The 12,463-nt window shown below is 40.5% G+C and overlaps 1 protein-coding gene across 9 annotated transcripts in view; it reads left to right on the top strand.

Annotated features, from left to right (window-relative positions):
* Positions 1-12,463, top strand: part of DOCK10 (dedicator of cytokinesis 10) — a 275,677-nt gene that overhangs the window by 188,609 nt on the left and 74,605 nt on the right. For all 9 annotated transcript variants that reach the window (XM_073020109.1, XM_073020107.1, XM_073020108.1 and 6 more), the window contains exons 17-23: positions 363-550; positions 1,048-1,113; positions 4,062-4,154; positions 8,034-8,157; positions 8,352-8,473; positions 8,842-8,928; positions 11,800-11,892. In XM_073020109.1, coding sequence (XP_072876210.1) covers positions 363-550; positions 1,048-1,113; positions 4,062-4,154; positions 8,034-8,157; positions 8,352-8,473; positions 8,842-8,928; positions 11,800-11,892 — 773 coding nt within the window. The remainder of the gene's footprint in view (positions 1-362; positions 551-1,047; positions 1,114-4,061; positions 4,155-8,033; positions 8,158-8,351; positions 8,474-8,841; positions 8,929-11,799; positions 11,893-12,463) is intronic.

Raw genomic sequence — 12,463 nt, 5'->3', positions numbered from 1 at the left:
TTTTTATAGTGTTATAGCAAAGATTGGTGGATTATTTCTTATAATATATGGTTATTATGTTCAGCGGTTCATTAGTTAAAATTTGTTTTTATGGGAAGCTTAATACAAAAAGAAAATAGTTATAAATCTGTCTAAAAGATTTACTGCTTTTTCTGAGACATCAGTTTTAATATTAACTATGTAGCTTGTTAATCTGCCATGCCCACCTCCTACAAATTTTTCCTGGTAGCATAAATTAGTGTCCATTGGTGTACAAGCCAGGAGTTTCTATCTTGAGTGAGTTCATTTTAAAATATGTTAAGTATTGTTCACTTTAAAAGAACCATATTAAATGACAAACTCTTATTTTCTGATTTTTTAAGATTGTGTAACATCGTCCTTTATCCCTGTCAAGCCTTTCAACATGATGGCTCAAACAGAACCCACAGTGGAGGTGGAAGAATTTGTTTACGACTCAACAAAGTATTGTCGGCCTTACAGAGTATATAAAAATCAAATTTATATTTACCCCAAACACCTCAAGTATGATAGCCAGAAATGCTTCAACAAGGTATGATATAAGTTTCTGAGCTATCGTCTTTTCTTTTCACCATATTTAGACCATATACGATAGTTCCTGAAAGTGCAAATACAAATTACTATAGGGCAAAACTTTGTCATAGAAAAACATTTTGGAGAAAATGTTTAGTAAGAGGCAGAGATGAGTTTTATCTTAGTAAGTGTTTAAGGATGCAGTTTTGTAGCATATTAATAATCTTTTCTAAATCAGTCTTAAATAATTTTGTTCTAGACCATTTTTTTAGTTTCCTAAGATACTCTAAAAATAGCATGCCTGCCCTCCTTTCAATATGAGCTTTTACTTCCCTTTTAAGTACACTCTCCAGATCCTTCTGTTATTTCAGAACATTACGGATAATGTCACAAGAAAATGTTGGATATTTTACATTTTTCGGATTTAATTAGAAGCTACTTATTTTAGGCACTTGGATTTTTTTATGTTATTTGATAGGAAATTACAATTTCCATTTTTTCTCTCCATAATTTCAGGCACGAAATATAACTGTGTGCATTGAATTCAAAAATTCCGATGAAGAAAGTGCCAAGCCCCTGAAGGTGAGCCAAGTCAGCAAAGGCACCCAGCATCAAGGGGGAAGGCAGGTGCAGGGATTCTTTCCACCATTGTGGGGCTTTTTATGTGGGTGTGGTTGAAAGAGCAGTAATTTAATACATTTGTTTTAGATCTGAAACGTACCTGATTTTAACAGTCATCATTAACTAGATCTGTTAGAAATTCCAGTCTCATAGCTCTTTTAGCTTTTCATGACTTGGGAAAAAAGGACACATTTTTTAAATGAATAACCATACATCCAACATCTGATGATGACAAGGTCTTTCATTACAAGCTACTTATCATGAACTTCTGGCCCTCTAATGTACACACAGTATTCTTGTACCTTTTGTTCCCAAATATTGACTCTCTGCTTCTCCCATCTAAAAATCAACAATCTCCAAGGTAAATGCCGAGACTCCCCTGTGGAAGACATTGCCTTTTTCAAAGATTAGCCTACCTCTCGGTTCAGCGTGCTTGATTTAAAACAGAACACCCAGCCGGCCCTCGTGTGGTCTGCGCAGAAGCACTGCTGCATACTGGCCCAACGTCTAACGCAGGGGCCCGTGGGATGCCCACAGTTATGGAAGGTGCACGTGGCCAAGTGCCTGAGGAACTGGAAAAATGGCTCTGGGAAGTCAGTCCCGGTTGCTGATCACGTGATTTTGTATGCTCCATAAAACTGTGAGGTTTGCAGGCACTGTGCTGTTTCACTCTACAAAGCTGCAACTGGATGACATTTTTTAGAGTTCATATTTGATATATAGTATGCAGTTTTTATTTTAGGGATTTCAAACAACATAAAGTAACCCATAAAAAGTGAGGGGGAAATTATTTGTAGTGGGCCTGCTGCCGATCTTACCAGCTTCAGCAAATCAAAGAATGAAGTAGTAGAGGACAAAACTAATTTCTAACTAACCCCCACCATTCTCTGTGGTAGTCTCTTAAAGCACTCTGTCTGGTACAAATTGAGTCCTCTAATTTGTAGCATTATTCAGAAGAACAATAATCAATTTGAGTGATTGAATTAATCAGGCACAGTAAAGAGAGTCTTTAAAAAAGAAAAAAAAAAACTCTTGAGCCACGGTCAGCATCCACTGGCACCAAACTCCAAAATAGCGTTAGCATCAAGAGAGAAAAATTCAAGTGAAATATAATTGTCAAGAAAACAGAGGCAATGATCAGATGGCAAGCACATCTGGCCTGTAGAGCAATGTTTTTACATGGAAAATTGTAGAAAAGAAGAACAATCACAGGTGGGTCCCCAGCTTCACTGCATTTTAAAATACCACACAGAGATACAGCAAAGTCAAATGTCAGACGCCACAAGAGGGGTCTTGAGTTTTGGACAAAGGGGGCTTATAAGTTATAAGGAAGTGCCATATCACAGCCCCGGCCTGATTCAGGGCTGGATAGAATAGTAACTTACTGTGGTGGAAACAGAAACCAGCCCTATCCCAGAAGCTGGTGTGTCAGGGGCTGGGGTCCAACCAACTCTTGTGGTTGCACAAGACCTTAATTCTAGACCAGAGCTGGTTCCATGGGGCCTATATTACTCCGTTCTCACACTGCACTGGGTAATTTATAAAGAAGAGATTTAATTGACTCATAGTTCTGCATGGCTGGGGAGGCCTCAGAAAACTTACAGTCATGGTGGAAGGGGAACAGGCACGTCTTACATGGTGGCAGGTGAGAGAGCAAGCAAGCGCCTGTGTGAGAGCAGGAAAAACTGCCATTTATAAAACCATCAGACCTCTTGAGAATTCATTGACTGTCATGAGAACAGCATGGGGGAAACTGCCTCCAGGATCCAATCACTTCCTTCCCTCAGCATGTGGGGATTATAATTCAAGATGAGATTCAGGTGGGGACACAAAGCCTAACCATATCAGGGCCTGTTCAGGAAGCCATTCTATAGGAATCAGTCTTAAACAAGTTAGACCTTATCCCATGTAAATCGAGAGTTGGATTGGTCCAGGTGATACCCACGGGCTAGGGGAGGTCCTCAAACACTGACCATTGTCTTGGGTCATTGTCTGAGTCATCGCTATTGTCCTGGGGTTGGTAACTGAAGAGTTATGGCCTTTTTTTCACTCAGGGATAATTTCAGACACTCATAATTGTTCAATTCATAACTTTTTAAACAGTGCATTTAGGACCCCAACCCCAGCCAGTGAACAGGCTCTTGACACTGTCACAAGAAGGATTTCAAGGATGACTCAGAAAATAGTGAAAGTACAGAGATTTACTGTGAAGCAAAAAGTACACACTCAGGAAAGAAGAGTGTGTATGTACTCAAGAGAGACATTCGTCTGCAAGAAGGTTTAGGGCTTCTATCTTTATGGGTTTCTTTACATTCGTGAAGATGTCTAAAGAAAGGTGATGATGTATCAGAACTGTGGTGCCACCTATATTTATAGCAAATATGGGTGTTTGCAGAACTGCCCAGGTGCTGGTGGAAGTGTAATTTAGTATGTTAATGGGCATATAATGAGGTCCTGGGAGAAACCTAGGTCAAATCCAGCACCATGCTGGGTACAGTTGGTCTTAGCCAGCTTGGCCCACATCTTATTTTTTAGGGTCTTATTGGCCACTGACTTATGGAGCTATTTCAACAGTATCCTTTTTGCTAGTCATGTGAAACCTCTGCCTGGAATTGTCTGTTCTCCTGTGGCCACCCTGTATTATTCCTGTCTCACAGGTATTTGGCCCTGGGGTATTATCTATATGATGAATGAAAGCCATCAAATTATCTTCAGCAGCTTTCATTGTATAATAAATGCAGGGTAGTAGGCCAAAGAAGTTAAAAGTTAATTAGATGCCAGCTTAGCCTGGCAAGTTATCACAAAGTTTGCCATGGTCCCAGGGTTGGTACTGAAGAGTTGTGGCCTTTTTTTCACCCAGGGATAATTTCAGACACTTATCATTGTTCAACTCATAACTTTTTAAACAGTGTATTTATGGAAAACCTGGAGGGACCATCTTCACCTCAGCCGCCTACACAGCAGTTCTGCACCACTCTCAGAATCCAGATTTCTCAGATGAGGTAAGAGCCAGCCCTCCACTGTCCCCAGCAGCTCCTAAGAAAGGTGGGTGAATGGTCAGATAACTGTGTAGTGAGAAACGCCCTCTCTAGACCTCATCAGACTCAGGACATGCCTTGGCCGGTGTATACTTACCAAGATTTCTAAACTATATTAATTGACAGTTGTTCCAGGAGGACATTGCAAATTCATGTATTTCAGGACAGGAGTGACCTTTTAAAAAAATGGGATGCTGGCCAGGTGCAATGGCTCACGCCTATAATCCCAGCACTTTGGGAGGCCGAGGCAGGTGGATCACCATCCTGGTCAACATGGTGAAACCCCGTCTCTGCTAAAAATACAAAAATTAGCTGGGTGTGGTGGCACGTGCCTGTAATCCCAGCTACTCAGGAGGCTGAGGCAGGAAACCCACTTGAACCAGGGAGTCGGAGGCTGTGGTGAGCCGAGATCACACCACTGCACTCCAGCCTGACAACAGAACAAGACTCCATCTCAACTAAAAAAATTTAAATTTAAATTTAAAAAAATATGCTTTTAGTGCCGGCATATATCTTTTCTTTTTTTCTTTTTCAGTGAATTTTTTTCCCTTTTATTTCGCTGGCTAGTGAAGAGATTGTGTAAAATAGCTTTACCAATGAATGGCAGCATTTCATGTCATAAGAAAGAGAGCAGAAAACTAGAGCCTGAGCCAATTACATTGCTTATGACATGCCTGAACTTAAGTGAGCTTGGACCCTGTCATCTCTAAACGTGACAGGGAACAAGCCTTGCCCTGGCAGGCTTTCAGGACTCTTGCTGTGTGCCAAGCCGCAAGCTAAATTCCATGCACACATCATCTCCCTTAATCCCCACAGTAATACCAAGACATTGGTACTATTATTACCTCCCTATTTGATGGATGAGAAAACTATGGCTCAGAGAAGTCAAGTAACTTTACCAAGGGTACATGATAAGTGAGAGAAATCAAACCAGGCCATGTGACTCCAGAGCCTGAAGCTTCACCCTTCTCCTCTAACACATAGAAAGTCATTGGGCTCATGGTCAATTACTATACACATGTTAGCTTACATTACAAACAACTTTAGACGAACAAGTTTCAGTGATAAAATTTAATTTCTAACCATAGTGAAGATCTGACTAGTGCAGCCTGCTGATGGGATGCCTGAGATTCACAATATCACACCTTTTATAGGCATTTTCTATGGCTGCTTTCACACATTACCAGCATTTAGCAGCTTAAAACAGCATGCAACTGTTATCTTACTGTTTTGTTGTTCCAAAGTCTGAAATGGCTCACAGGGCTAACATCGAGCTTGCAGCAGGGCTACGAGCCTTCAGGAGGTTCTAGGGAAGATTCCAGTTCCTCTCCTTTTCCAGCTTCTGGAGGCTGCCCACATTGCTTGGCTTTTGAGCTTTCCCGACAATCCCATCACTCTGACCTCGGCTTCTGTTCTCACTTCTCTTATGACTCTGCCTTCCTCTCATAAGGACCTTTGTGATGACACTGTGCTCATTTGGAAAATCCACGATAATCTCCCCATCTCTTGGTCCTTAACTTAATCACATCTGTTAAGTCCTGCTTACCATGTAAGGTAGCATATTGGCAGAATTAGAACATTCAGGACATCCAGCGGGTGATGTCTTTCTGCCTCCCACGCTGTGCACAGTAATCATTTAAAAACTAATTAAAGAAATACCAATGAAACACCTGCCTGACATTATTTCACTCTTCCATGTGCATTTAGTGCTCCTTAATTTTTCCCCCACAAATTCAGGACAGAAAGTGAAATACAGTTAAGGGAAAACCATGATCACATTACAGAATATTTACTGTTATCGGTTGATCAAAGGGTCAATCGGTTGACAAAGCCCATCTGGAAGATGCTTTTTCTGTAGATATATGATTTTTTAAAAAATTAATATTCTTACTGTTCTTAACTGTTTTAATCTTTCTATTCTCATGTGTTTCCTGGAAGCCTCATGAAAGCCATGAGCTTTTTCACATGAGAATATGTACAATTCTGGGAATGACTCGGTTGCTGGGATTGAGCTGCCTGCAGCTTACCAGAGTTCCAATGCAAAATGATCATCCCAAGATGTGGGTTCTTGTCCTGGAAGATCCTCTTACTGACCACACCACCTTTGCAGTAACTCAGAGCCCCTAACATGTGCAGCCCTGGCTCCTAACAGTGTGCCATGCTACTTCACAAGGCTACTGGGGAAAATGAAATGATGACATACGTGGCAGAGCGTTGAAAACTCAAAAGTAGACAGAGCTTTGAAAACTCAATTTCAAGATAAAATGTAGACAGTTGAAAACCTTTCTTTCCAGAAATAGGGAGAATGCCCTTCATTCAGTATATTGTTTACCTAGATCCATTTTTATTTTATTTTCATTCGAAAGCATTATTTGTATAGCTACAGCCTGGCCACTTCCCAAAACGTCTCATTAGCTGTCACAGTAACACAGATATGTTTGTTAGTTTTTAAAAAGAGATCAATTCCATGCCAAAGCTGCGTCATTTACTATACCATATTACTCAACAATGTGCATATGAGTTGCCTGGGGATCCTATGAAAGGGCAGATTCCAACTGAGTGTGTCTAGGTTAGTGTCTGAGACTCCAGCCTGGGCAATAAAGTAAGACATCTGTCTCTACAACAAGAACAACAACAAAAATCAAAAAGTTAGCCAGAGGTCATGGCCAGCTGCAGTGGCTCACGCTTGTAATCCCAGCACTTTGGGAGCCCAAGGCAGGTGGATCACAAGGTCAAGAGATTGAGACCATCCTGGCCAATATGGTGAAACCCCATCTCTACCAAAAATACAAAAATTAGCTGGGTGTGGTGGCATGCGCCTATGGTCCCAGCTACTCGCGAGGCTGAGGCAGGAGAATCTCTTGAACCCAGGAGGTGGAGGTTGCAGTGAGTTGAGATCATGCCTCTGCACTCTAGCCTGGTGACAGAGCAAGACTCCATCTCAAAAAAAAAAAAAAAAAAAAAAAAGCCAGAGGTCAAAGCTGCAGTGAGTTGTGTTCGTACCACTGCACTCTAGTCTGGGCAACAAATGCGAGACCCTGTCTCCAAAATGAAAAAAAGCTTCTGTATTTCTAACGAACTTCCAAGTGATGCTTACGCAACTGGTCCCCAACTGCACTTTGGGAGGCACGGACTTACTGTTTATTCAATTCGTGTCCCTTAATGACAGTTCCTCGATGTGTGTCTTATCTATATTCTGCAGTTACATCTGTGTGTGTTTATGCATAAGTATGTGCATGTGTTTAATCCATACCCTAGTGGCATGAATTATCTAATGAGAAACACTAGGTATTCTAAATTATCATCATCCATCACAGTAAAGAAGTAAAACTATCAACATGTGAATACATCACTGCTAGCAGAAACAATAATTATTGAGCATTAAATCAGTACATCCAGCACTGTTAAACATGGATCTAGATTTCAGTTAAAGAATTTTTACCCATGGTGTGGTCACTCATGCCTGTAATCCCAGCACTTTGGGAGGCCAAGGAGGGTGGATCATTTGAAGTCGGGAGTTTGAGACCAGCCTGGCATAGTGAAACCCCATCTCTACTAAAAATACAAAAATTAGCTTGGCATGGTAGCACGTGCCCGTAATCCCAGCTACAGGGGAGACTAAGGCAGAAGAATTGCTTGAACCCAGGAGGCAGAGGTTGCAGTGAGCCTAGATCGCACCATTGCACTGCAGCCTGGGTGACAGAGTAAGACACAGTCTCAAAAAAAAATTAAATTAAATTAAATTTTTTTTAAAAAAAATTTTTAAAAAGCTATGCTTTGTCTTGCTCTGATATTGGGCAAATGATTTTAATCTCAGTCCAACTATGGTTTCTTTCCTTGCAGGTGAAAATTGAGCTACCAACACAACTCCATGAGAAACACCATATTTTGTTTTCTTTTTATCACGTCACCTGTGACATCAATGCAAAAGCTAATGCCAAAAAGAAGGAGGCTCTGGAAACATCAGGTACTGCCAGGAAGAAATCTGAGGCAGAGTCACATGTCTTCTGTTCGAATTGGTTTGGAGAGTATCTTCAAAGCTCTGATTTATGCAATTATTTTTCATGAAGTTTAATATTCGTAAATAATAAATAGCGTTATTGTGACTTCTTACCATGAAGGTTTGTACTCAGAATTTTTGTTTGTTATTCTTTTGCACAGTTGGATATGCTTGGCTTCCTCTGATGAAACACGATCAGATAGCTTCTCAAGAGTACAACATCCCAATAGCAACAAGTCTGCCTCCTAATTATTTAAGCTTTCAAGATTCTGCAAGCGGAAAGGTACTGAATAATGTATAATTTAAGATTTAAAAAAAGCACACCAGCTTAATGGCATAAGATTATCTTCTTTCTCTGCTATTTAAATTAAGATCATAGTGTATACGTCCCTTGTAGCTATGAATCAAGTGTACCTATGCCACGTCTCTTGTTTAGCTTATGGCCACTGGAAATGATCTGTTAAAAATGATCCCGATATCATATTGGTCTCATCTACCAATAGTGCTAAGTGTATTTGTATCTTTTATTTTCTCCTCTATGGTGATATAAGATTAATGGATCAGAACAGCATATTAACATAAACTAAACAATCTATTTATTTTCTTTCTCTCAAATTGTCACAGTGACCATAAACAAACTTTATTTTGCAGCATGGTGGGAGTGACATCAAATGGGTTGATGGTGGCAAACCACTTTTCAAAGTATCGACATTTGTTTTATCAACAGTAAATACTCAGGTGAGCATGTTGACCTGAAATAGTAGCATTTTCTCTAACTCACAGCATCATGAGGTAAGTCCCATATTTACAGGATGAGACTAATCTTTTCCTGAAGTGTCAGAAAGGCAGGTGTTTGAATACTACAAAGGAAGAATGTTAAGGGCATAATCTGATGCCTCCCTCAAGATAGATAGAATGTCCTAATCCCGTAAGCCCACATACCGTAAAACTTCAGACCAAAATACCAGAAGTGTATTTAATAGGATCACACTGCCCTTGGAATATGGCTTGCTTCTACTGACAACGCTCATGTGTTAAAAATGTTAAATGTTAAAAATAAAGGCCAGGCGCGGTGGCTCATGCCTGTAATCCCAGCACTTTGGGAGGCCGAGGCGGGCAGATTACCTGAGTTCAGGAGTTCAAGACCAGCCTGACCAACATGGAGAAACCTCGCCTCTACTAAAAATACAAAATTAGTCGGGCATGGTGGTGCGTGCCTGTAATCCCAGCTACTCCGGAGGCTGAGGCAGGAGAATCTCTTGAACCCGGGAGGCGGAGGTTGTGTTGAGCTGAGATCGTGCCATTGCACTCCAGCCTGGGCAACAAGAGCGAGCCTCCATCTCAAAAATAATAAATAAATAAATAAATAAACAACAAACAAACAAACAAATACTTCAGATCTTTACCTGAAAACCAAGTCCAATCCCCAATGCCTTCCCAGGGCTCACCTCATGGGAAGGCCATAAGGTTGGCAGAACTGCATTTGAGAAACACCCCACCTAATTTCTGGCTCCATGACCCTGGGCAAGTCACTTTATCTCCAATATCCTTATTTCCTCAACAAGAAATGATATCAACAGAGTCTCTGCTACCTAAGGTTGTAGTAAATGTGATCCAAAGGAGAAATATTTCAAAATGTGATCAAAATGAGAAATACATCATGAACTGCAAAAGTCAATACATATATAATTATTACCATTGTTAAATGACCACAAACTCATTCCTTCTGTGGCAAAGCAGCTTATTTTACCACAATGTGAGTTTTCCGGCAACAGATATAAACTATACATTATTACAAGTACATAAAATATGTATTTCTCCTTTCTTAGGTTTAATGTATATCTGCTTTTCATTTTTTGCTTCATGCTGCTTTATCTACAAGGCACACGATCCATAAGAAGAATGAAATAATCCAGGCATCATATATACATTGAACCAAAATTTCTCTCGCCAACCTCTGAGGCTTCAAGTCCCATTGACTTCTTATCCCTAGCCCTGAACCCACAACTATTTAAACCCATCTTTTCTCTGATGCCATCAACCCTGGTCAAGTTCCACAAAACGCTCAATGTCCACCAAACCCTATATTTTCGTATATCTCAGCAGTTCCTCAGTTTCTCTCTCTCATGCTTCCAGCTGCTTTCTCCAAATAGCTGGTCTCTAACTCACCACAACACACCCTCTCTCTGCCTTGACTTTCATCACCCACATGCTGGCAGCATTTACCTTAGTTTTCAAATACCCAAGGCCCTGCAGCCAAACAATATCCACCTAGTTCCAGGAAGACCCAGTGATCCCTTTGACATTCAGCCCCTCTTCAGTGGGGAAGAGAAGCTCTTCCACTTGCCCTCCCTATTACGAACCATATCATGGGGGGTGGACACCCTACGTGATATGGGGAGTAACTGTACTCCCCTTTCCTGCCACCCCCGCCGCCCCGCCAGCTATTACGAACCATATTGCAGGGGACGGACACCCCCCTTCCCCGTGTTGGTCTGGTTGGTTCCTACCCATCCTTCAGATCTTAGCTCAATTGTCACTTCCTCTAAGAAGCCTTCCCTGTTCCCTGACCCAACAGACAAAGCTGGGCCATCTTGTCACTCATCCAGATGGCACCTGCTTTGTGTTTGAAGTGCTCATCAAATGGGATTACATAGGTGTGTGTGGAAGTAGTGGTGTCGTGCTGGCCTCCCCACCTTAATGGAAGGTACACAGAGGAAGGGGTTGGGCCTTCCTTGCCCTCTGCTCTGTCCTCCCTCAGTGCCTGCTAAGAGCCTGGCATGCAGTCAGCTTTCTATAAATAATGAGCAAATAAACGAATCAATGAAGTGATACTTAAAAGGAAAACAGTTGTTTCTAGTCAAAAAAGAGCTACATTTTCAAAACAGAAAATAGCATGCGCGTACACGCACACACATAGTGACCTGAGGGAAATGAGGGAAACCCAAGCTACAGATGCCTTTCTGGAATCGTAGAAACCAGAGAAACATCCAGAGTATGTCCTCACACAAGTTCTTTATCTCACTGCCTGACTGTGTAGCTCCCACCCTCGGGGCAGAACTTGAGAGAATTTTCCAGGTACCACCTTCTTCAGGAAATAAATTTCAAGTGTTATAGTCAGTTTTATCCTAAGATATGAGTTGTGGACTTCTAATCTGGGGCTAATTCAGGCATTCTAGGCCTGAAAATATGCCCCGTGGATATTCATAAGTATGCATTGTCATGTGTGTCAAGCATGGCATGGAAGAAATTGGTGGAAGTCTATGGAAGAAGCGGGAGTGGGAAGATAAATGAGGAAAATTTTTCTCAACACAAAAAGCACAACCAAGAGAAGTAATTCTCCAGTCATTGTCATGTGGTTGAACAGGACAACAAAACCTCTTAGAATGAAATAGAAGAGTGGGCTTTGTAGTTTATGCAGAGCCTTCACTAGGCCAGCAATGTCCACATCAAAGCTTTGTTCCTCCGACTCCTTAATAAAGCATTTGCACTTCAAGGCATCAATCCTACAGAAGTGCTTACCTCACATCACAGTGGTTTGTGTTTGTAACACAGTTTACGTGTCATCAGAAATAAACTTTTTTTTTTTTTTTTTTTTTGCTGTTGTAGGATCCACATGTGAATGCATTTTTCCAAGAGTGCCAAAAAAGAGAGAAAGATATGTCTCAGTCACCTACCTCAAATTTCGTCCGCTCTTGTAAGGTAACATGACATGCGAGCAGTTTCAGTGATCTCCAGGGTAAAAATATGCAAAGGAGACATTTACATTTTCCACTGATTGGTAAACTGGGAGATGATTATTACTCAAGATTTTTTAATACTCAATTCAGAGAGTAAATGATTTTATTTCATAATTTCTGAATCGTTTCTGTTTCTTGACTTAAAAGACAGGCAAAAATCAATTTTTTCCAAAATAAAAAGAATTGAAAATCAGAATCAATTTATTTTAAATTAGTTATTAAATCAAGAGTCCTTGCAACATTGCCATCATGCCTATATTCCATACTAATTGCAATAAAGAATAAAGCCAGATAAAGGTGGACTACAGTGCTCATATTCAAGTTCTGAAAAAAATACCAGCAGAATATACTTTATTTTTTTCTAATGTATTCATTTTTTAATTAACAAAGAAAAATTATATACCTTTATTGTATACAGTATGATGTTTAGAAATATGTATACATTATGTAACAGCTTCATTGAGTTAATTACGGTATTTGTTATATCACATTCTTATAATTTTTATGGTTATAACACTTAATATCCACTCTTT

Source organism: Chlorocebus sabaeus, chromosome 10, assembly GCF_047675955.1.
Source record: "Chlorocebus sabaeus isolate Y175 chromosome 10, mChlSab1.0.hap1, whole genome shotgun sequence".
Classification (NCBI taxonomy): Eukaryota; Metazoa; Chordata; class Mammalia; order Primates; family Cercopithecidae; genus Chlorocebus; species Chlorocebus sabaeus.
The sequence above is the reverse complement of the archived record's forward strand: the minus strand, read 5'-3'. Positions and strand labels throughout refer to the sequence as shown.